The sequence below is a fragment of the Lucilia cuprina genome, chromosome 6, assembly GCF_022045245.1.
Source record: "Lucilia cuprina isolate Lc7/37 chromosome 6, ASM2204524v1, whole genome shotgun sequence".
Classification (NCBI taxonomy): Eukaryota; Metazoa; Arthropoda; class Insecta; order Diptera; family Calliphoridae; genus Lucilia; species Lucilia cuprina.
The window spans coordinates 27351774-27378855 of NC_060954.1; the positions used below are offsets into that span (position 1 = coordinate 27351774).

The 27082-nt window shown below is 30.1% G+C and overlaps 1 protein-coding gene across 3 annotated transcripts in view; it reads left to right on the top strand.

Annotated features, from left to right (window-relative positions):
* The window catches only part of LOC111679324 (probable serine/threonine-protein kinase DDB_G0282963), a 342621-nt gene that overhangs the window by 253650 nt on the left and 61889 nt on the right, over positions 1–27082 (top strand). For all 3 annotated transcript variants that reach the window (XM_046953880.1, XM_046953879.1, XM_046953878.1), the window contains exons 8-9: positions 499–706; positions 760–968. In XM_046953880.1, the coding sequence (XP_046809836.1) occupies positions 499–706; positions 760–968 (417 nt within the window). The remainder of the gene's footprint in view (positions 1–498; positions 707–759; positions 969–27082) is intronic.

Consider the following 27082-nt stretch of genomic DNA (forward strand, 5'->3'; position numbering starts at 1 on the left):
CATTCACCGGTAAATTTTGTATTTTTACTTAATACATTTTTTACAACCTACCTACCTAATTTGATGAGGCAGAATATAAAACTCTTACCTGTTCGCAGACCTCCTTGAAGGTTTATTTGACCGCTTGTTGGAATAGATTATTAAATATTACTGATGTAACACAAGTTACGTTAACATTTGTTAACTTTGAAATTAAACAGTTTGTTTGTTTTTCAAAAATCATTGAAACCACAGTATACTAATATTCAAAACAGTGACGAAACGTTTTTGTTGTTTGGTTTTTAATTTACACTAGATGTGTTACAGTTAATGCCAGATATATTAATGGATGGAAGAGTTTTATAGAAAAATTAAAAGAATGAACAGAATATTAAAAAAATATATGTTTAGAATACGGCGCATATAGCAACAATTTTAATATTAGTTTAATTTAATATATTTGATAATAATATTTTTGATTGATAATATATATGATATACACATTTATTTTTATTTCAGTTATATGCCTTCTAATTATCCCTACAATGTTGATTCCAATTATGGTTCTTCTTCGATTACGACATCAGAGGATAGTAAACAAAGTAAATTTGCTGGCATTCCAAGCCCTAATGACCAGGCACAGCAGCATACTCCTATTTCTTACAAAGAAGATCGTCCAAAAGAAGATATTGGTGCCACGGACAACGTAAAATCCTCGAATTCCCAGGTATAAAAAATGTATATTTTTTTAAATACATATTTTATCTTTTAAAGTTTTAGATTTCATCGAAACAATCAATAAAAACGGATTCAATTGTAAAATCTGAGTGCATTAAACCAGAAACATGTATGTCGCTATCGCAAATTCCTCAACCGTTGCAGATACAAAGTAAAGATCACCAAGGAATAGGTGTTTACACAAATATGTATCAACGTCACCCATTGACATTAGCATCACAGCAACTTTCACGTGAGGAAGAACTCCGAAGGTTTGTATAATTTTATGTTTAACTTATTTTTTATATTCACAGCTTGAAATTTTGTAATTGTTGAGAATCGTTCAAAGTAATATTATTTAAAGCTTATGTACATAATTCGAAATGTGAAAGCAAATTTTACTTTTCTTGGATATATTATAAAAAACATTTTATTACAAATATTGGTGGTTTTTGTCCTTTTAAGATAACGCGAACTTGTTCGCAGCTATTGTCTAAAAGGTTAGATTTTTACATAGGCCGTTTCACATCTCCAATTTTAGTTTTTTGTTAAACATGTTTTTATCAATTTTTCATTTTTCAACATCTATGTTATACTAGAATATTATAGGAAATTTTTAAAGTATCTTTTGAAGAACGAAAAAGTGCAAAAAGTTCCCTTTTATGGGTATATTAAACTTATGAAATCAAGTATTTAGAACCCTGATTAGGGAAGAACCCATTAAAGGGTTTTTGGTACTTTTTCGTTTTTCAAAGGTATTTTTTGAATCTATATATATATATATATTATATATATATATATATTATATATATATATATATATTATATATATATATATATATATATATTATATAATATATATATTATATATATATATATATATATATATATATATATATATATATATATATTTATATATATTATATATATATATATATATATATATTATATATATATATATATATATATAAATTGAATGTGTGTTTGTTTGTATGTTTGAACGTTATCGTAATATCATAATATACAGTGACGGACAATACAATAGATTCACTAGATATGAACTTGGTTCAGTTGTATGGGGGCTAGATAAAATAATAGACAGATCTTTACCGTTTTTAAAAAGGGATTCGTCCCTGCGACAATAGAAGATTTTCAATAGGCTTTGTCAATGGGACAATAGAAGGTCATGTACCAAATTTCATTAAATTATCTTGAAAATTGCGACCTGTAATTTGATCACAAGGAAGAACATAGCTAAATCCATTCAGAAAATGATTCTGCGCCGATTGGTATACTTTGGGGCGAGTATAGGACCAATATTATTATTCATTACAAACATCAGCACAAACCAAATATACCCTCCCCACTAAAGTGGTGTAGGGTGTAAAAAATAAACCAACTTACCCTTAGTTAAACTATAAAATCCGTTCCAAGTCCATAGATCGATTTATGTAAAATTTTTACAGACTTTTCGTTTAAACGCTGATATTTTACTAACATTGCATTTCATAAATAGATGTTGAAAAATTTAGTCCTTAAAACATTTATAAAATACCGGGATTTTCGGGAATTGAAAATACCAAAAACCGGGATTTTTAAAAATAAATTCTGGGGTTTTTCGGGATTTTAAAATCCCGAAGTTTAAGTGTTTTACCGCTAAATTTATACATTATAAAATATAAAATAAGAGAATTTTGAAGGAGGCTTGTATGGGGATAGGATCAAAAGAGGCCCGAAATTGAACAGGGCCACTATAGACCAGTTCTGTAGTGTTTACAGCCATTTAAATCCATATATCCGATATTAAGCTCAATACGGTTGGTCACATAAGTACACTTGCTCAATTGCTAAGGTGCTGTAGCCTCTTATGGATCCTCAGAAATCATACTACGAGTAAACCCTCGTACCGATGTATCTAAAAAGCACTATATTTAAATAACAATTTTTTTATTTTTAGTATTTTGAATTAATTTGTTTTCCTAAAACTTCACAAAATACTTATAGGAAAGCTTGTATTAGTAAACACCTACTAAGTGTATTCATATCGTAAAATGAAATAGAATTTTTTTAAGATTTTTTGAAAATATATTTGTATTTTTCGGGATTTAGAAATCCTGAAAATCCCGGTTTGCGTCCCTAATCTGAGCATAAATAAAAAATCAAAATTTTTTAGAAAATTTACATAGCGTTATATTCGATCGTTTTTCCGATAGAATTATTGAAAATTCGGATCTCGCAGATATTTCAAAATATGACAAACAGAAGGACATAGCTAAATCGATTCAGCTATGTATAAGGATCCATCCTATATATATTTTATAGGGTCGGAAAATTATGTTATAGAAATTACATAATTTTCCGACCCTGGGCATGTTTCTTTGATAACAGATCCCGTCTTGGTATACTGCAATCCGGTGGTATAGAGGTGCGACCAGTACCTCTAGTCTTCCGGGACTATAAACTGGTGATGTCACTTCACTCCTCGGCTTATCCTTGGTATGATTTGACGGGTGCCCGCAGGACATGCTGGTCCTGAGGTTCCTTCGGGATCCACGTAGTGGCTGTGGTTTAAATCCTAATTAGCGTTAAGAGTAAGTGGCGGTTAAAGAACTGACTAAGCGTTGGAAATGAGTTGGTATCGATTGTATGTGATACGGGATGGATGTAGTGGTAAGCGGGGTCACGCCACCCGCACGGCTAATTGAATGTGCCGTATGTCTTCTCTTATGAGTGTGTCGGATAAATGAGAAGTGTGCTGGGTTGAATGTTATGGATGAAAGGTCCAGTGTGTCCTATGACGGATTCGTACTTCGGTCTACCTGATACGTAATCTTAAAAAAATATATTTTATATTACGATATGAATACACTTTGTAAGTGTTTACTAATACAGAAAGCTTTCCTATATGTATTTTGTGAAATTTTTGGAAAACAAATTAATTAAAAATACTAAAAATAAAAAAATGTTATTTAAATATAGTGCTTTTTACCTGATACGACTCAACAGAGGCCATCCCATCTTCGTAGTTGTAAACGGAAGTGATGTTTTATATCTCGGAAGTTGAGCAAAGGGGCTGCAATGGTCAAGTAGCTCAAGTACTTGAACAAAGTGCTTGTACATGGACCGGACCATCCAAGTACAAAAATTGCAACATGCGTGTAAGATGCACAAAGGGGCAGTGAATAGTTATTTATTATACTCACCCAGTGGTTGTATAAGTACCACCGTGAGATAAGACTAGACAACATGTACTCATAAAGCACTAACAGCATTGGCTATTGGCCTATGTTTTTAACATACAGTGTCGGACAAAACTAAAGCACGAACTTTTACTTGTCAGAAAAAAGCTCCGTATAATTAAGAAATAGATTATTTTGTATTTAAAATGATTAGTTTATGTAGACCTAAACTGCAGCGTAAATTTTTTAGAAACTGTTAACAAAAACTACAATTAAATAAGTAAATAGATTCTCTTGAAGACATTTTAAGAGCGAATTAAAGTAATTTAAAGTAAATTTATACGATTTTTACATTCATTTTTGATCATTCGTCTCGCAGTGCTTTTTTCCTGCATTGAGATAATGTCTCTAAAATGGAGAGATCGAAGGGAAACCGATTATTAACGGCTTATAATTTGCGAAATTGTGGTCTAATAGGTATAATTTTTTAATGGAATTTGTATCATATTTATTAAAAGTATCCGTAATTAATTTTCTTTCTTTTAATAAAAAAATGTTTACATTGCGTTATTTTACTATTAAAATTTCTTCAAACTTGATAGTTATTTTTGTTAAAAATTATGTGCTTTAGTTTTGTCGCTGCAGTTTTATTGTAATTTATATTTTTTGATCAAATTTTATTTTAAAGAACATTATGTTTCGTTGTTTTTATAATTTCTAGACTATATTCTACCTGTACTAATCATTTTAATTGCAAAATGTTAGAAATACTTTAAACAATTTATACTTTATGTTAAATATAAATTCTTTATCATATTAGTTTTTTATATATTTTTCAATTGTAGAAAAAATATTTGTCAGTTGGAAAAAATTGTTCAAGCTAAATAAATAAGTTTTTTTTTTATAATTAAAATATTTAAGACTTATATTTTAACATTTATTTACGGAGCATTCTTAAAAGTTCGTGCTTTAGTTTTGACAGACACTGTACATACATATGTACTAGAGTACATAAAGGGAGCTCCGCTTCCCAAATTTCCAATTTCACTGGATTCCTTAAATGTGTTGTTTACTTTTTATGTTTTGCTTTGTTTGTTATTTAGTTCAAGCATACGTACGTGTGACTTTTGTTTCTATGTGTTAGTAACAGCTTTAAATGCTTATAGCTCCCAAAATCCTGAACCGATGTTATTAGTATATATATTCTGCACATCTGTGAACAAATACCTTTAAAATGATATATCTTTGGCCAAAATCGTATGTATACTGTAAAAGTAAAAGGGGTCACAAAAAATCGCTTTGCCTATTAATTATATAGATGTTTAGATCCAGTAAATTATTGCTATTGCATATTCTTAAGCGTGTGTTGTTTTGTCGTTGACATTACGAAAGATTGTGATAATGCCGATCGGTTATCTTTAATGATTAAACATTAATGTGTAATGCGAGTATGTGTTAGGCGTAGTCTTTTTTGTTTGGAAATCAAATCGGTTTTTTATTTGGGTTAACATTTCGGTAAAAATTATTATTGGTATTCCATTTGTTACATATAGATGAATTAAAATTGACAGTTGGTTTTCTGGTGAGAAAGGCTTCAAAAACAGTTGCATGTTTTGACAATACGTCATTGTTTTGTATTGCTCCATTTTTATCCACTACAGCAAAACCTACATGATTAATTGTTTTTAATCCATCAGTATATAGGAAAAACTGTTGGGGAGGTAAAAGTTTTGTCAAATATTTGAAGACCACGGGTGGTCCGAATTTTTTATGTAATTTATTTTAGTAATTTTAAAGTTGAAGGATATATTTTTATCTCTCTTTTCTATTGTACATCAAATCAGTGCGTTTTTGTAACAAAGATTTGTGGAGGAAAATTGTATCTGTTAAATAATTGTAAGTTTGTTGGAGTGTATGCGTAATGGATAAAAACTACCTTCAGCATATAGATTTTTTATTGGCGTAGTACGGAATGCTTGTAGACTAGTTCTTACGGATGCGATAAGGATATTTACTGCTATTTTTAAATTCGAGCTTCTAAATTACCAACCTCCAATGGGTCAATTGGTATCAATTGTATATGGTACGGGATGAATGCAGGGCCTCACACAATCGTTTTGACTTATTGATGGATTCGTACTTCGGTCTACCGGTAACGTCTCTAGGTTCTGTTACCGACTCAACAGACGCCATCCCATCTGCGTGGTTTTAAACGGAAGTGATGTTTTACATATCTCGAATACTTGAGCAAAGTGGAAGTATAAAGGACCTGACATCCATATAAGTAAATTTGCGGTTGCTCTAGGTTGTGTCGTTGTTGATATTGGCCCCCCCCACAATCCAGCCAAATACTGTTTTTTGGGCCAAAAGGGATCTAATAGACCGCATTGGAGTGTCCATGCAATATATTGAGTGTCCCAGGTCGAGGCCTATAAACAAGTCGATAGGTCTGCTTTGATTGAAATGATCGCAAGTTCTAATTTAGCATTGAAATGTTGCAAGTCTAAAGTCTGAGGTGGTAAATTAGATGGAAGTGTCTTCAGCACTGGTGAGTCCGCCTTAGAGCAAAGATTGAATAAACAAGATTTGAGATCTCCGAAACTGTTTGTTACATGAACTAAATTTAGTTTGTCGGGTAAATTTAGTATATTTTTTTAACTTTTCTTACATAAAAGTTGTTTGTAAACCAAAGTCGACAATTGCTCTAGCCTGAAATCTTTCGCCTCTAGTTTCGATCTGTACTAGGCAGTAAATAACAAGGTCTCTCTCGTTAGCATTTTTGCTCTCTTCTAGAGTCAAGAAAGTGATATTTGGGATAGAAACGTTTGATGCTGATGTAGTCTGTATGTTGGGGTTTTGTGCTGCGATGCTCGTGTTTTGATGGGTCGCGTCACAATTTTGAACTGAGAACTGGGTTTCTGATCCCTTATGTAACAAAGTGTTGTGTCTTTGATTAGATGATATGCAACTGTATTTACTTTTACAGTCCAAGACACTGTGATCAATAGACATGAATTTGTGACTCATACAATGTGAATTCTGTTATTAACATTTTTTGGAGCAATTAAAGTTTGAGACATTTAAAGTTTGAGTAATTTTTTTGTTTCCTACTTATATTTTACGATTTTCTATTTCTCGACCTGGTTTCATTTTAGGTCGTGTTTTTTTAAAAAATGTGAACTCGTTTTCCTATGCTGGTCGGACTTTGTATTTGATTGTGTGATGGCCGTTACAGATTTTACAGTCTTCGAATTATTGGTCAAGAATGTGTTGAATTTTTCCCAAGTCGGAGCTTTTGTAATTTCATGAAGAGAGTTTTCGAATTCCTTTAGAAGGGTCCGAGGGAGCTTTGTTGAGTAAAGGTATACCAGAAAAGGTTGCTGGTTTCTACAGCTAACGTATTTAATGTCTGAATGCAACTATTAACTGTTCGTTGTAGTTTTTTAATCGATAAGTCTAAATCTTTGGCAACGTTCGGAAGGTCAAATAAGATTTTTAATTGGCGGCATTTATTAGCGTTATAACGTCCAGAAAATTATCTGTGGGTTTGTCGTGATAAAATAGCATTTTGTAACCCCTATGCATGACAATAAACAAAAAACTGACAATAAACAAAATTTTATCACAATTAAATAATTTGCGAATGGAAGTGTAAAAAAACATGAATGGATTCTCATAACATTTCGTAGAGATTTGGTTTCCTATATGTTATGTGCGTTAAAGTATATATTTTTGTGAAGGGGGCATAATATGAAAATACGTGTATATTTGGGCTGGTATAGTCAAATATCGCTGGATATGATTTATTGATGCATAAAACTATATTGTGCAGAATTGTGATGTAATATATTTATGAGAATTTATACACTGTATTCTGTTCGTCACTTGTATGATACTTATGTCAGTATCAATATCGGACATTATCGTGCTTTCAAATAGTATTCATTATTCAATTATGAACGTTAATTATCAAATTAACGTCCATTGTGCGATTTTCTTTTAGAATTGTAATTTTCCTAGAAAAATCATGCATAAATCTGTTTATATGTTAAAGTTCGTCAACTGTACTTTAAAAGGGAATTTTTATTTTTTTTTTATCTTCTCAGTAAGTCTTTGGAAATCAAGTAAACAACATCTATATATTAGATGATCCTCCAAAATATTATGGTGCGTCGTATGGACTCATTGATAATATATTTACACATTTCAGACCAATTTAAGAATTTTAGCATTGATTTGTTTAACTCTCTAGGACCGACTATTTTACTGACGTGGTGTCTGACAGACACCATTTTTTGAAAGCTCATATTTTTTAAGATCTGTTTTTGAAACCTACTTAAACTATTTCTGTTTATAGCTAAAGGGTCAAGGTTGCTTTTTTATAATGTTTTTTAACTTCGACACGACAAAGCATGTTAAACAGTGTTTATTGACAAGATACAAATTGAAAAATCTAATTTTTATGATTTTTTGGTGTCTGCCAGACTAACACGTCAGTCCCATAGGGTTAATGCATATATTTGAATTAGAGCATATTTTATTTTTTAGTGTATATTTTGATGTTTCTAGCTTTATTCGCTATGAGACCTCGCTTTTTCATATGAGACCAGTCCTTTTTATTCGTTTAAAAAACTATTAATAATAATTATTATTGGTTGTTTGGACCTAAAACGATATTCTATTAAAGTAGTTCTTTAAACTATATGATAAATCAATTATCAAAGGATTGTAGCTTGAAATATGAAATTAAAAATTGAATAATTCATTTCATTTACAGTTGAGCTTTTCAATGTTAAAAAAAAAATTGTTAGAGCATATTTTTAAAATTTTAAGAGCATATTTGGAGTTTGTTAAGCATAATTTAATCGCTTAAAACTCTTTAGATCATATTTGCGGTTTCCCTGGTGATGATTATTGTTTAAATATTATTTGTTTATACAGAAATAAGAAATTACTTAATTTTTTATTTCTGTAATTTTATTTTTTTTTTCGTATATAATATGTAAGTAATATAGTTTAATTTTATTAATTTTAAAAATAATCTATAAGACTCAATTATGTATTTATGAACCCTTAAGAAGTCATGAATAAACACATGAAAAATGAAGTCTTATATTTTTTTATTAAAATATGCCGGACATTTTATCAGACATTTATCCGTCTTTTCTTATTTTCAATCAGACTTTTGTAAGAACTGTCAGTCATTTTGTCAGACATCAATCAAACTTTCTTATATTTGAGACTTTTCTGTTCGAACTGTCGGAAAAATGTCAGACATGGTAACCGACATTTGTACGACGTCAATCAACTTTGCACATTTTTCCGAATTTCTTAAGACAAAGAGTTCTGAATTCTGAGCAATCTTCCATACGATTTTCGTAACGAAAACTGTCGTTACGAATTCAGCAAAAAATTGTTTAGTGGGTTTTTTGTTTATCTATTTTTTCTTTTGAGCTCTCTTTCACGCAATTTACTTGTTATGACGCCATTGAGTTAGGAGATCTCCCGTTTGTTGTTGTTCTTGTGTCTTCAGTTTGTTTATTTATATTCTTTTGTGTTATTATTCACACAATTGTTTTGGTTTGGCGCACTTGGGAGAGGTTTTGTAATTATTAATAATTGCATGAACAAAAACCACGACTTATTTTATTTCAAATGTATTTTACTGTTGTCCAATTAATAGTCAAAATGCTCTAATTTGTTGAAAAATATATATATCCAGTATTTCTGAAATATTTTCAGAATAAAAAATATAAAAAACAAGTAAGAGTGCTATATTCGGCTGTGACGAATCTTATATACCCTTCACCATAGTGTATTTTAAATATATTTTATAAATTTTAAATTTTTTCCCGACTACATTATTATTACATCAAAAGCTAAACAAAAAGAACAACAACAACGCTAAACGAAATAAAACACAAAATACACAAGGCATCTAAACCAACAGACATCTAAACATACATAACGAAAAACACAGAAAAACAAAAATAACAACGCAATGACGCCAACAGCATCCAAACCAAGGGTGTCCAAGCCCTATGAGCTTGGTAATCTTTTGTTTTTGTAAATGCGCTTAGCTATGACAGTGTGTTTTCTATACACTTATATGCGCTTAACACTAGCAATACGTTGTTGTTGTTCTTTCGTATTCATTGCTGGTAAACATTGACGAGACGTAGATTTTGTTTTTGTTTATCGTAAAAAAATTGTTTTAAAAAGCACATGGAAAAAATTTGTGTTAGTTTTAAATTTCAAACTTACATTATTCGCATAAAAATTATTGTACAATAACTCACAATCTACCTTCATATAATTGAAAACGTTTTAAATACTTTTTTCTATTCATTAAAAAATATATTTGCAAAACAAAAGAGAAAATTATTTTATTTTAACAAAAAATGCAAATCATTTTTTTTGCTGTGTATTTTTTAGTATGTTTGGATTCCAAATACACAAAAAATACACAGCTGAATAAAACCAAATACATCTACACACATACGTGTACATCTTTTTCTATATACAGTGTTGTTGTTGACATTTTTTGATGAAATTTTCAGAGGTTGTCTCGGATTTATGCTCATTTTTCCGTTATTTACCGACCGATTTTGCTGATTTTAAATAGCGATCTTCTCGAAAGCATGTCTAATAGAATTATTGAAGATTCGGATCTCGCCGATATCTGGGGTCCTCTAAAAACTGATTTCAACAGACAGACAGACGGACATGGCTTAATCGACTCCGCTATCTATTAGGATCCAGAATATATATACTTTATAGGGTCGGAAAATTATATTAAAGAAATTACAAACGGAATGACAAACTTTTATACCCTTCACGAAGAAAGAATTACTGTATTGGTATTAAAAATGGTTTGTGACCAGAAAGTTCTAATAGTTCCTTAATAGTTCTCTATTACTAGGTTATCCCAAATAATCTTATACCCCATTTACACATGACCGAAATCTACTAGATTTCATTTAAAATTTCTTTATAAATCTATTATTATTATTTATACTTACTATTATCCGTTTATACTTACTATTTTTGACATTTAGAAAGATTTCATTTTTGCTAACATGTTTAATTGAAAAATTAGAAAAAGAAATACGATATTTATTAAAATTTTATTTTTAATAAAAAAATGTATATTTAAATATAACATTACCTTTTATTTTAAAGAAACTTTTCATTCATGTTTTTCAATTTATAAAAATTTTGTTGACATTTTAATTTTTTTGTTTCTTTTATTTTTCTCTTTTTTCTTGTGCAGCGTCGTATTTTTTAGTATTATTTAGGAAAAAAACAGAGTTATATCACTTTTGATATCACAATATACTATGGTACTTCTGCGCATACCTTACGTAACATATATGTATGTATGTAGTACCTCTCTAGAATTTCTTCACCAATTTTCATGGCCACTTTTCAGGGATCCTGTAATTATTTGGGATAAACTAGTATTAGCGAATTATTAAGGACATCTGGGACTACCGATTCCATATATCGTGGCATCCCAGCCCCTCCTAAAAATTCCATAATGACCACAAATCTTCTCTAGATCTTTCTGGTCACAAACCAATTTTAATACCAATATAGTGAATTTTTCTTGTTTCTTATATTTTTTTTATTCTGAAAATATTCAGAAATACTGGATTTATGATTTTTTTTAACAAATTAGAGCATTTTGACTGTTAATTGGATTACAGTGCACTGTTAACTGCAAAAATAGCTATGTTAAAGAATTTGGTTTGCGTCTTTACTAGTTAAATTCGAATTTATCTTCACACTATCTTTTTAATTTAAAAATACTAGCTGTACCCAGTGTGCTTCGCTACCCTTAAAGCAAAATAAAGAAAACACACTTAATAATTTTGAAGGTTTTAACTGCAATAGTTTTCCAGATGTCAAATTTGTCACAAAACTAAATTTTGTGTTTAATTCATATAGGAGGCGCAAAGACCCCATTGAAAGTCCGAACGTTATTCTCTAAATGTTCATATGAATGTCAAAGTTCTTCATGTATGTATTTGAAGATTCTAGCTCTAATAGTTTTTCAAATATACTAATTCATATGCACAGAACCAAAAATTTACCTAAATAAAATGTATAAAGTAAAAATTTATTATAAAAATTAATATAATTGATATATTAAAACAGATATCAATTGACTTAATGCGGAATATAACCGGTATTTTATGCCTTCAAATAAATCACGATTTCGTTTGGTAATAATGTTGAATATTTACCAAATTTTAAGGCTTATTTAATGCTTCTTTACAAGCGGCTACTGTGTTTCCATAAAAAAGCTTTGCTGAGATTCTCGTATGGTAAATGTAGTACATATTTTTCCCCATTTAAACGTTAAACGTTTTTGTTATTGGCAAAAAAAGATTATGTAAAAAAATACGAAAACAAATAATATTAAAATTATGTTTAAAGTTATTTTTGGATAAATTATTTAAACACTTATTTTTACTTTTGTTATCCATTCGACTAGACAAGATTGGTCCTTTATGCGATTTGATTTGCTATTTGATATAATTGATGAAAAGCCATATTTCATTATTTCTTCTTCTTTGTATTTTATTTCTTTTATTCATATTAACGATATATTCTTTAAATATAATAAAATTTATTCAAATCAACAGATTAAACTGACTAAATTTTTTAACAAAAATAAATTACTAAATATGTAGAAAATTCGTTTATATGAATAAAATTAAATAATCTTGTTCTATTAGTTTCCCAGATGAACGAAATCTTGTATTTAATTCAGATTTTAGCTCTAATAGTTTCTCAGATATATGATTTTTTTATTTAATTCATATAGGAGCTCCAAGCCCCCCATGATGAAAGTCCGTTATTTTTTCTCCAACATGTTCAGATGAATATTGAAGTTCTTGGTGCAAAGTTCGAAGAATTTAGTTTCCCAGATAAACGAATTTTTGTATTTTATTAATATGGGAGGTGCCGCTCCCCTCATGGGAAGTTCGTCAATTGATTTCTCTAAATGTTTACATGGATGTTATAGTTACTCGTGAAAATTTTTAAGATTTTAACTGTAATAGATTAACGAATTTTTGTATTTCATATATATGATGCTAATCCTAAATAATCATATTGACACTGAAGTTGCTCCGACAAAATTTGAGGACTCTATTATATTATCTCAAAACTACGGATTTAATATTTTCTTAATATGGGCGTGGCATCTCGCCCACTTGAAATTTCAAAGCAAAAAGTAGCCTAATGTTCCTTCCAGAGGAACACACAGTGATTTTTTTTTGAAAAAGTAAAATTGTCCCAAAAAAAGCATACAAAAATTTTAGGTGAAATTTCGTTTATATATGTATACAAAAAATTTTCGTCAAATTGGGATCACTTTTCATATTATCCTTAGGCAATTTTTCACTTATTTCGGCGTTAATTTTTATTTACAAATTGGGAATTTATTTCATAATTCAATATTGCCCTAAAACATGGGCTACTTTTTCTTTACATATTTTTGAAATGTGTTTTTTATATAAATTAAGAAATATAAAAATAAGGCATATAATATGATTTAAAAAACTCAAATATGATATTAAAATCATATCATAACATGTTTAATTATGCCCTTATGGTTAAAATGTGCAAAAATTATAATCGGTGCCAAATTTATTCAACAGTTTAAACGTGTAAATAACTTGTCCTTGAGACCACACTACGCATCATAAAAATATGCATTTATATAATTTGTTTTCCCCGATTAGAATTTTTAATTTTATTAATATTTATTAATTTTATTCTTAGAATATTTCAAATATAATTAGATAACAAATAAAATAATAATAATAATAATAATAATAATAATAATATATATGAACATTTGTATAAAAAAATCTTTTTTTTTTTTTTAATCGTCAAATCGTCAAAAGGCTATTTTTGACAGTGAAAATCATCAAAATGACTATAAATTGTCAAATCTGGCAACTGTGCTTATGATAGTTTCAATATTCATCTAATAATGAGATGGCCAACGGATTATGTGATCGCTTAAATTTTGATGATATATGTTACTTAATCTTTTTTTCTCCTTAATGTACAGAATATCCAAATCTTTTTGTATTGCTTTGTTTGTAATATACAGTGACTTCCACAACTGTTCACAAAAACACAAAATTTTAATATTCTTAGTATAAATTTTTTTTCAGCAAGATAAAAATTTCATTCTTTATATTTTAAATATATGACGTCCTGAAAAATTAACTATGCCATAAAATATGAAATTAAATTTAATTTTCGTAGAAAAGGAGTAAAATATGCAATCATGTTTTTTGGACATTTTCTATTTTCCGCATGGATATATCAGCATTTATTGGAACCAACTTTTGCTTTAATGATAGGTTTAAGTGTCTTTTGCATGTTTTAAATTAAATTCCATAAATATATTTGTCAAATTTAACCAATTCTTCATTCACGTATTATAAAGCTTTTCCAGAATATGTGCCACTTTAGATCACATATTATGTTGAATTTGGCATATTCTAAAAGATTTCGGTTCGGTTCCCTCTTGGTAATTGTTGGGGCCAATCCAAACATTTAATTCCGTAGGTGGTTATATAAACCTTTTACTTATGGCCACCGTCTTGCATACTTATAGTTTAGTGTGGTTCACACCCTACGACTTATGGTGATAAGAATCCCTTATAGGATCAATCTAAAGTTCTGCCTTTAATGTACGGACTATTTTCTTGAGGATTCTTAACCTTTTTCATGGAACCAACCCCAAATCAATAGTAATTCCTGTCAAAATATTATGAATATTTTGGCTTTTTCGCTTAAGCACCTGTAAATTCGCAATAGAACAATTAAATTTTACGTTTAAGCAATAGAAAAAATAAATTATTTCAGATCTGTTTGTCACATTTACAGTTAGTGGGACCCAGCGGAAAGCTTCAAGTAAAGAAATACTAAAAATGCACTAAAGTTTTGAAGAAGGATTTTTATTGATATGTGTTTTGTTTCATGAAAAATAGTTAGGAATCTTATAAAAAGAAGAAGGGATATTGAAAACAATCTCCTATGTAAACACTTCAAGGCGTTCTTACTTGCCAATTCGGTAAATCCTTTAGTGTTAACCACACTAAACATTCATTATGTACGACGATGACCCTAACCAAATATTGTTTGAACTGTCCTCAACATTAAACAAGGAGTAATCACCAAACCAAAAATGTTGCAAAGAGTGCACAAATATACCAAAATAATGAGATTTTCAATGCCCCATAACCTTAAAAAGTATTAGGTGGCGATTAATCTTAATGAGCTAAAATTAACAGATATTTTTAATGAAAGTATGCAGAAAATATGCAAAAGGGTCTTAAACCTATCATTTCAGCAAAAGCTACAATAAATGCTGATATATCAATGCGGGAAAATAGAAAATGTCCATATATCAGTAGGGTTACAATAGTGTTCACAAAACCATGATAACATTTTTCACTCCTTTTCTACGAAAGTCAAATTTAATTGCACAATTTATGGCTTAATCAATTTTTCAGGACGTAATATATTTAAAATATGAAAAATAAAATTTTTTTATCTTGCTGGAAAATTTGTTTATACTATAAATACTATAATTTTGTATTTTTTGAACAGTTGTGGAAGTCACTGTACATATCATAGTGATAACTTAAAGTATACCGATCGAATCAGAATCACTTCTTGAGTCTATTTAACGATGTCCGACCGTCCATGTGTACAACAAAGTTTTATACAAGCCTTGATGACCTTGCCGAACTTCCAAATGATCGGACTTCATTGACCCTAGCCCCCATACAAAGCCCCCTTCAGAAAGTGACTTGAATATCCGCAATTCATTTATTTGCACTGTTATTGCATTTCAATTTAGCACAGACAAATATTATATATATTATATAGTGTCCGAATAATCGTTCGGAGTTCGGTAAAAAGTGAGGTTCGGCGAAATTTTGTTCGATCACCGAACTTTTTTATAAAATCTTTATTTATCATATTTTTACATCATCAAAAAGCTTTAAAAATTCTGAAAATTTGTTTACATACATCCTGTCTGTACAATAAATTTTCGATATACATATTTACAAAACGCCTTTTTAACTGTTCGTTTTTTTCGACTGATTTGGAAAACAGTTAACCAGAAAAAGATTAAAATGCTAAGAAAAGTGAAACATTTAATTTGAATTATCTAGTTTCGACTATATATCTTTGATCTCATTTGTAACACTGATATTTTCTAGGTCCTTATCTCAAACGATCTAGACACGTCTGTCAGTCAGTCTCTTAAAAGAACGATAGGGCCTAAACTATTGTTGCTAATTGATTTGTATTCAAAATGGACAAAATCGGTTTACATTTTGACATGGCCTCCATATAAGGTTCGCTTTAAAAAATGACTAACGTTCACAACAGGCTTAAAAATTCTAGTATTTTTATGAAATTATACTTAATTTTTTTATGAACCAGAATTTCATATAAATCGGCAAATTGAAATTTTCGAATTGTGTCAAGTATTGTAAGTATATTATCTTCATATTATATATATTATATATATTTTTGGAGATATTATATATATTATATATATTTTGAGACTGATTCCATAAAATTTATTTTCATTTCGATACATATTTAAAACGAAATTTCGATCACCTTGGATCATAATATGATAATATGGTGTATAACAATATTATGATAAATACAAAAATATTATGATGAAATATTTTGACGGTGTTTAATCATAATATGATATCTTAAAATTCATAATTCTAACCGCAACCATGTTTATTCTCTGCGTGCTCTTACAGAGAATTATATCATTGTCAATGAATCGTTAAAAAAAATTAAAGGTATTAAGATTTATGCATTTCACAAAAAAAATTACATACTTACTTAAGCCATTTATTGTTAAATAGAATTGTGAACATTCATGACGCCCTACAATTATACATCTGGGTGATAAAGGCTAGAATGGAACTTGGTTTGCAGCTTTTTGTCTAGATACTAGTATATTAAACGTAATTATGAACTTTAAAGCCCTTTTTAGCGGGTTTAGTTATATGGGGGATAGTTAAAATAATGGACCGAATTTAACCATTTTTAAAAGGCTTCATCCCGGATATAGCTAAATATATTAATATACTTTGTGTGTTGATTATAAGTTTACATGGGCGGACGGACATAGCTAAATCGACTCAGAAAATGATTCTAAACCGATTTGTATACTTTAAGGTGGGTATGAGACCAATATTGTTGTGTGTTACAAACATCAGCAATAACCTAATAGTGGTGTAAAACCTTATACGGTTCTAAGCGTGCTAATAATTATAACAGAACCTAATTCAATTATTCGAGCATCAATAATTTTCTTTGAAAAAAAAGGAATTTTATAATATTTTTTTATTTTTGGAACATAACATATTCGAGTATTTATTGAAAATTTTATGTACATACAGATCAAGCTAATCTACTATTGCCTGTATTACTCAGATTTGTAGAAAGTTTGAAATGCAAAATCTTGATAAATAAAACTTGTATTAGACTGTACACAAATGAAATACCCACCATCAAAATTTTTTAATGTATTGATACCAATTTTTTTCGGAAGATCTCCTATTATGTCTTCTTGGGTCATTTTTTGTCCAAATTTGCAGCTCAAATAAAATGTGTCTTCTAACTCGCATTTTCAACTTAAAGACGCAGAATGTGTATACTTTTTGGGTTTATTACCAACATATCGATGTGTTAAAAACGAAATGAATAAATCAATTTACAACGACCATGGTATCATTTCACTTTAAAAAAATTAAACTTTCAAATATGTATAAAAGTAGGTGAGCTGAATTTAGTTTTATTTAAATCAGAAATAAACTAAGATCGTAACTGAAAAATTTTTGAAAATTATGGGATATCTTAATCCCGAAAAAATCCCGGGATTAATTTTGCAAATCCCAGGATTCGGGATTTATTAATCCCGAAAAATCCCGGGATTTTCGGGATCGGGATTGGCATCCCTATTGCTAATTAAAGACCCTTTGCAAAAAATCTTCCGGATGTTCATATTTAGGTTTTAAATGTTATAGGTTAGGTTGATAGAAGGATGTATACTTGGATCTAACTTCGACGAATGCCTGACAATGGCAAAGAAAGCGCTCCAGAGTTTCACTGTTCTCTCCGCTTGCTCTATATACGTCTGAATCCGCACGTCCAATTTTGCATAAATGTGCAAAAGACTTGCTCATTTTGAGGAGATTTTTCTTAAACACTACAATTAGGATGAAATTCTGCAAATCTATCTCTTATAAGAAAATAAATCAAACACCAAATTTTAATAGGATCGATCCAAAATTAATCCTAGCTCTCTTTCCGAAAATCAGACATAGACATTTCGGCCAAGATTTAGTTATAACTCGAAATATATTCTACTCTAAATTGCGTTTTCTATGGTGTATAAATTATCTATAACTTATACGGTTCATATGTTATGGGTCTTTAAAACAGGGTATTTTTAGCGTATTTTTGTTCAAAATTAGAAATGTTAACGACTGAATAATTTTGGAACCAGTTATCCAATTTTAACAAATGAAGTCCTGGTGCAAGAACAATACAGTGGAGAATGTCCTTTAACCTTAAATATCTTAAAAAACGATATTTTGTTTATCTAAATTTTTTTACGACAAATAGACAAACTTATTGTTATTGCTATGTAAAAATTTTAGAATGGGATCTTAATGGGTTTGGAAGTTATAGGGGTTTTTATTTAGCTACATTTACAATTTCCATAGGAAATGAGTGCTTTTTTTGCCGAATGAAGTAAAAATTACCACAGACTCTCAACTTAGTGTTATAAATATGATGGTAAAAAATATCTTAAATCATGTCTTATATATTTGCAATATTGGAGGTCATAGGTCAAAATAAATGTTTTGATATATCTCCCTTTTAGTACATCCTACGGATTAAGGAGTCATTACAAAATTTGCAGAGAATTTACGTTATTTTGGTTTCAGATAATTTGTTCGCATTATACGCAGTTTTGGAGTTATAGCCATTTTTTGTTCAATAGAGATATGTTTTTCTAACCTCAATGTATTTTGTACAACAAACGTCATTGTGATAATTTTATATAGAATATATGCCCCTGAAATCGAAAGGGACAAAAATTTAAAACAGCGTTTTTTGGCCGATTTATTTTGGAATTACCCTATATGGAAATTAAGACAAAATTCAATATAAATGATATATTAAAAAATAAATCAAATTTTATAATATGCTCATATCTGGTATCATATGGTATGCCATCCCCGATTCTCTAAAAATATGGACCTATTAAAAAAATGGAATTTAGAATTACCCTATATGGAAATTAAGACAAAATTCAATATAAATGATATATTAAAAAATAAATCAATTTTTATATTATGCTCATATCTGGTATCATATTTTATGCCATCCCCGATTCTCTAAAAATATGGACCTATTAAAAATAATGGCTATTTTATTATAAAAAAATGATCACGTTTTATGAAAATTAGTATTAAAATTGTTAAAAAAATAAACATACATGTAGTTGTAGGGAAAAGCATGAAAAACATTTTTATAAAACTTAACATAACACTTTAATTTTTCATAGATTTTTATAAAATAAAAAGTAAATTTTTTATATACCGATTTTTTGATGATTTTGTAATAGAATTAAATGCTGAATAAAATGATATTTCTTTTGTTATTATAGGGAAAAATATTGTTTTTGACTATATCCCTAGCAAATTAATTTTTTGTATTTAGAACTTACAGGTATATTTATATACCTGTATAATAGCTCTTTAGGTATAAAAGTGAGCATTTTAAAAGCCTATATTTCATGTTATTAAATGTACTTTATTACAGTATAGCCTCAATTTTAGATTTTGGGGAAAGATCCGAGAAATCAGAAATCATCTAAGGGCGAAATGTAGCTATATCCAAGCCATAATGATCATATGTTACGATCGGACTTAAAATGGCGGCGTAATATATAAAAAACAAAAAGGGCGATATTTCTAGCGCGACAAAAAATATTTTTTATTTTTTTGAAAATGTTATGAACATATCTTTAATCGTGGGGGGTGACTGACTCAACATTTTTTCGAACCACCCTAGTATACAGTTTACTATCATGTATGTAGTGGACGACTCCGTTTAAAGCGGTTTCCACCGATTGTCCCTTTACATAAGCATGCTGGTTATATGTATGGTATACTGCTTTTAACCATGTTATCGACTATCCGTTAGGACTTAGTTGTCCGATAGGACTAAGTTGACACATAGCTAAGTTTTCCTGGTTTAGGTATAAATATTACCTTTGCATCTTGCCATTTAACTGGGGTATATTTAAATTTTAAGCATGCAGTGAATATCTGTGACAGATGTACGGAAACCAGTTCCGCCTCTAAGTGCCGGGAAAATGCCATCCGGCCCTGCAGCTTTTTAGGGAGCAATGCTCTTGATTGCCTCTTTTAACCATGTCAGATGTAATAACTTTTTCCGTGTTACCCTCACTTTCCTACTATATCGGTTCATCTATGTTATTCGACATACTGGGTGGGAAATGAGAGTCCATTAGCAGTTTCATTGTCACCTCCATATCCTCCCAGTTACCCAGATTTTTCCTGGGCAGATCTCCGCTCTCGCAGAAGGCTGCTGTCCTCGAACGAATCAACCAGGGCACTAGTGAACGTTTCCACTTTGGCATCTATATCCATGAGGACTTGTCCCCTGCGATTTGTGTTTGTACTAACCCAAGCTACATGGTGCGAGTTGGCATCACAACATATTACAATTTTCTTATTTTTCCTTTGTGCCTCTTCAACCAGTTTCATCAGATCCGACGTTGGTGGAGAATCGAAAAGCATGTAATATGTTGCCACGACCTAGCTTCAGCACCGTTGCATCCGATGTTGATAATACTGTTGAGAGGAGAAAACATAAGTTCTTGTGACATAAGATACATGTTCTCGGACGAGACCCTGCATTAGCGTAGAAAAGTTGAAAATTTACGTGATTTAATCCAGAAACCTTGTTGCAAATCGTCTAAGGTTACTGGATTAAAGCTATGTATTTTACCTGTGTTAATTTTAGCCATCAGGGCGTTGGTAGCTGTCTCGCTCCGATGTAGGTTTATTTGGATAAGCTCAATCATGGTTATCCATTTAAGTGTCTTCCAGCGACTTGGTGGTCACCTCCTCGCTCTTTGGATTTGACTCCTCCGGGTAGCCGGAAGTGGCTATTAATGCAGTGGGTACTGTTGATGGATCTGTGGTGTTCTTATAAGGCATAGGAATAGGTGTATTTTTAATAGACACATTCCCAATTCATTGCCAGTACTTGCTAATGATGCTTTTGGTACTGTATTAGGTGTTTTAGTGTCCTTGTCGGTGCCGGTTTTGACAGCCCTTTCAATCGGAACCTTCCCAATTTTGGAAAGGGCAACTACACTTTCTTCTGGCGAGTTATCGGTAAATTCCTCGATTTTAGGATTTGACTCCTCAACGTTATCAATAGTGGATACTGATGCTGTGATCTTAGGTTTTTTAGTGTCCTTTTGGAAGCTTGTAACAGCCCTCCCATCGGCACCTTGCCAATTTTGAATATGGCAGCTTTAGAGGCGAAGTAAGCCCTACCTTAACAAAAAAAAAAAATATATGCTATAAAAATGTGGGAAAAATGCAAAATATATGAAATTTAAAGATTATTAAAAATTACTTTAAATATGCAATTTTTGGTACGACACTGTGAATTGGAAAAAGATTCACATGTGCGTATGTAGATGTATGTTTTATTCAGCTGTGTATTTTGTTTTGTCCCTGACAGCAACTCAACTAACTCTAAATACTTTTCCATCAACTAGTTATGGTTGATTCTTGGATTATTTTTAATTGAGCCAACTGACTATTTTAATATGGCGATGTCCTACGCAGTAGTCAATTGTCCGACTTTGCATGACTTTTCAACTAGTTCCTAAAAAATTAGCTTACAGGTAACTCTTTATTAACTAACTTAGGGTTAGTTGCAGAAAAGTCAAGTAATAGTAATTAAATATATTTAAAATTCAACTACTAGTTATCTAAATTACATTTCGCGATTACAAGTTTTGATATTAGTTCGTTAAAATTAATAGACATCAGTTTTCTGCAGGGGAACTAATAATAACACCGGTATCCATAAAATTATGAATGATTTGTTCATTATTTCCATGATTCTCATTGATCCTTATCTAAAATAAATTTTAAAATGCTATGTGTAATGATATTATATTTACAGTATTAATCAGCAGAATTTAGAATTTAGGTCCAAGTTTTGAAATATTTAACCTTTTATAATTAATTTTTCCAATTTACTGACTCTAATTTCACAACGTATACAAGAAAATGACAAAAATGTAAAACAAAATTCCAAATAATAAAGAAACATGAGAAAACAAAATGCTCTCCAGATAATTTTGGGGTACTCCCGCATTATATGATAGTTAGCTTGTAGCTAGTCTTTATAAGTCAGTTGTTTACGTTAATAAATACCAAATTTTGGAACATTTATGCATGACATTGATGTTCGTTTACAGTCAGTCTACTAAAGTTAACAAATAAAATCATAAGAATAGAGAAACAAGAGAAAACATGTTGAAATACAATTAATTCTCTCTAGATAATTTTGAGGCACTTCTGCATTACACTATAGTTAGCTTGTAGTTAGTATTTAAAAGTCGGTTCTTTACGTTGCCAAATACAAAATTTCGGGACTGCTCTGCATTATAATGCATTTCGACAAAGAGTCAATGCATACGAAAAAGACAGTAATTTCCACTAATAGTTACCCACCTGGATGATAGTAATTCGTATGTTTTGGGTATTCGTCACGAATGTACCCTTTGTAATCGAGAATGAAGACAGTCGTCACTTTAGTGTCCCCTTTGTAAGCGGGGGCGGAGACAGTCGTCTCTTTACTGTCCTCAAGTAACCTAGAGATTATAGTCTTAAAAGTTGTTTTTTTGTTGTACTTCCGAAAGTAGTTATTTTACCCATCTTTTGGAGAAATGATTATTATTTTCTACTAATATGCCAACAACTGGTTGACTCAAATTTATAACTTTTGGATCAATCGTCACATTATTGTCCCATAGTATTCTGGAGAGTAAACACTTGAAATTTTTAAATTTTAGTTCCATTAATATCTTACCACCTGGCTGACTCCTATTCGTATCTTTTTGGTCTTTCGTCACAAATAAACTCTTTGTAATAGAGAATGAAGACAGTCGTCACTTTAGTGTCCCCTTTGTAAGCGAGAGCGGAGGCAATAGTCTCTTTACTGTCTCTTTGTAGGGTGTAAAGTGACGATTGACTTCCTCGTAGGACAAGCCCATGTTAAAATGGCACAAGTGGTAGGTTAAGTGTAAAAGTAAACTAGAAGTAAATTTTTCTCGACTACAAAATTGCTGGCAGGGGTATGTTTTGATGCTGTTGGCTTCAATGAATTATGTATTTTGTTTTCTTTTTGTGAATTCTGTTCGTATATTTGGATGTAGGTTGGTTTTTATTGCGTTGTTTATTTTGTTTTTTTGAGTTTTTCGTTATGTATGATTAGATGTCTGTTGGTTTAATTGCCTTCTGTATTTTGTTTTTTATTTAGTTTAGCGTTGTTGTTGATCATTTTGTTTTGCTTTTGGTGTAATAATAATGTAGTAGAGAAAAAATTTAAAATTTATAAAACTAATATGTTTAAAATACACTATGGTGAAGGTTATATAAGATTCGGCACATCCGAATATAGCACTCTTACTTGTTTTTAAATATCTTTATAAGTGCGATGCCACATATAATTTTAATATATTTGTCTGTACTCATTTTACATATGCATACATATTTTTATAATCTGAATTTTTTATTTTGATTAGGGAATCGGAGCTCCCTTTATGTACTCTAGTATGCAAAAATATGCAACAACAAATCGATGCCACTTTGTAGAAAATTCTTTGATTTGAAAAGAAAACTTGCTAAAAGTTATTTTGCATATAAATCCTTGCCCTGATAATTATACTTACTCTTCCTTTCAAACTCTTAAAGAAAAAAAAAACGATCAGAAAATAAAAAACAAAAAATTTAGTTTAACTGTATTAACCCATTAGATCCCAACCATCTTAAAATCAGTGAATTTAAATTATTTGTTGCAAAATTAATCTTATTATGGCTTAATTTAAAATAAAATTAAAAAACAAAAAAATTTTAAATTTTGGAAATGACATTTTTTGACGGTGGTATTACAGTACAACGGTTAATATTTCTTTCTGCTACAGTTTATATTTGTTTGTGTGTATGTTATGTGTGACATGTGTGCAGAGATATAAAATAAATAAAAACTGTTTTTTAAAACATACTTGGTGAAGGATATATAAGATTCGGCACAGCCGAATATAAAAATATTACTTGTTTAAGATAAAATTCTATTACGTTATTTTTTTTTGAAATACCTTTGGCGATTATTTCTATAATTTTTATTTAATCTTTGTCTTTATACATTTGACAGCCTTTATAAATTGTCGTATAGCTCTGTAAGCAATAAATATATTTCGGTGGAGCATCTTTAGTAGTGTCCGACCGGACGTTCAGGTACGGGTTCGCAGTTCGATAAAAAGTGAGGTTCGGTCAATGTTCGGTGTTCTCCGAAATTTTGACCGAACGCCGAACTTTTTATAAAATGTTTATTTATAATATTTGTTCAACATCAAAAAGTTTTTAAATACAAAAAATTTGTTTACAGAAGTTATCAAATATCCTAGCTGTACAATAAATTTTCGATATGCAGAGTTAAAAACGTTAGTTTTTTCGGCTGATTTGAAAAACAGTTAGCCAGAAAGTGATAAATTTTTATCACATTTGTAACATTGAAATTTTCTAGATCCTTATTCTCAAACGATCTAGATCAAACATCCTGGCTGTACAATAAATTTCCGGTATACAGAGTTAAAAAATGTTAGTTTTTTCGTCTGATTTGAAAAACAATTAGCCAGATCTCATTTGTAACATTGAAATTTTCTAGGTCCTTATTCTCAAACGATCTAGATATGTCTGTCAGTCAGTCTCTTAAAAGAAAGATAGGACCTAAACTATTGTTGCAGATTGATTGGTATTCAAAATGGACAAAATCGGTTTACATTATGACATGGCGTCCATATAAGGCTCGCTTTAGAAAATGAATAACGTTCATAACAGGCTTAAAATACTAGTATTTTTATGAAATTATACTTAAATTTTTTATGAACCAAAATTTCATTTAAATCGGCAAATTGAAATTTGCGAATTGTGTTAAGTATTGTCTTTATATCTTTATATTAAGGAGTGAGATCGAAAAATTCTTAACATAAATATATGTTTATAAAAAAGAAACCACTAAACTTACAGCTTTATTTTTTTATTTGATTCAAATTATTAATACAATTTACAAAAAAAATATTTTTATAGTTTTAATCACTAGTGATGAAATTTTGAACCCTTTTCGGGAAGGGTTTCCGAAAAGGGTTCAAAATTTCATTTTGAATTAACGTTTTTATAGTGCTTTCTGTCACTTTGCTCGAACATGTAGTCCATCTCCGTTTAAAATCTACCACACTTTTGGACACCTTTTTTGTACTCTTCAATTCTCTTTTAACAAGAGGATTTGCCTCTCTTGGTACAAATACCACATTATTGTTCTTGTACCACTCAAGGGCTTGTTTACCATAGTGACAGGATGCCAAGTCAGGCCAAAAATAAGTGGACACTTATGAAGTCTTATGAATGGAAGCAGCCTTTTTTGTAAACATTCCTTGATGTAAATTTCGGTATTTATAGAGCCCGTTGTAACAAATGATTGGCTTCTTTTGCCGCAACTGCATATTGCTTGCCATACCAAGAACTTTCTGGGAAATTTTGTCTGCTTTTGGGTCCTAAACTTTTCTTCAACATTCCCTCGAGCATCAGCAACATAAAACTTTTGACCTGGAAGTTGCGAAAAATCTGCCAGAACATACGTTTCGTCATTCATAATGCAGCAAGAATATTTTTTTTATAAAACTTGACTTCAATTTCCGTGCTCTGTTTTTGACTTCTAAATTTTTAGCTGCGTTCCTGTCAGGAACTTTTTGAGCTTTGTATGTTTTTAAACCTGCATTAGCTTTAACTTTTCGTACCAAATAGTCCGAGCACTGAGCTAACCGAGCTGCTTTCCTACCGGATGTGTTGGGAGCTCTTTTGAAAATGCGTTCTATTTTTTTTTGGCTTTAGAAACATCATGTGGACCTTCCTTCTACCTGAACCAGGTTTTCTATCAACTGACAAGTTCTCCCGGTACTGTTTAATAACATTGGAAACAGTTTGACGGCAGACCTTTGTATGCTTGGCCAACTTTTTATAAGACCAAGTTGGGTTTAGTTGAAAATATTTAATAATTTCAGTACGCACTTTTTTCTGGTCACTCATTTTAATCAGATTAACAAAAAAATTAATATAATTGACATTACACATAATAACTGACATGTTTTTCAAAGGTAACTTGATCAAAAAAAAAAAAAAAAATCAAATAATACTTTGGTTAAAAATTTAATGAAAAACGTGTGTTAAGAATTTTTCGATCTCACTCCTTATACATATACATTTTTTAGAAACTGTAATTTTACTGATTCGATAAAATTTATTTTGATTTCATAATATGATCATGTATAACAATATTATGATAAATACAAAAATATCTTGATGAAATATTTTGACGAGAGAATTATACCATTGTCAATGAATCGTTTAAAACCCAAAATAAAGGTATTAATATATATGCACTTCACAAAATAGTTTGTTATTAGATATTTATCACTCTCTAGGATTCGGAATTAGTTGATAATTGACCCAATTGCTTATTAAATACCCTTTTCAAAAAATCTTCCGGATGTTCATATTTTGGTTTTACATGTTATAAATTTATTACTTTTTAATAATAAATGCGTTTTTCATCGAAGAAAAAAGTTCGTGTTCACCGAACTTTGAGAACCGTACAAAGTTCGGATTCGGCCGAACTTTCAAATTTACCGAAGTTCGGGTTCGGTGTTCGGTACCGAACGAAATTTTGAGTTCGGTCGGAGTCTAAAATTAGTTTTATTTTTTTACTCGATTAAAGAGTACAAAATTC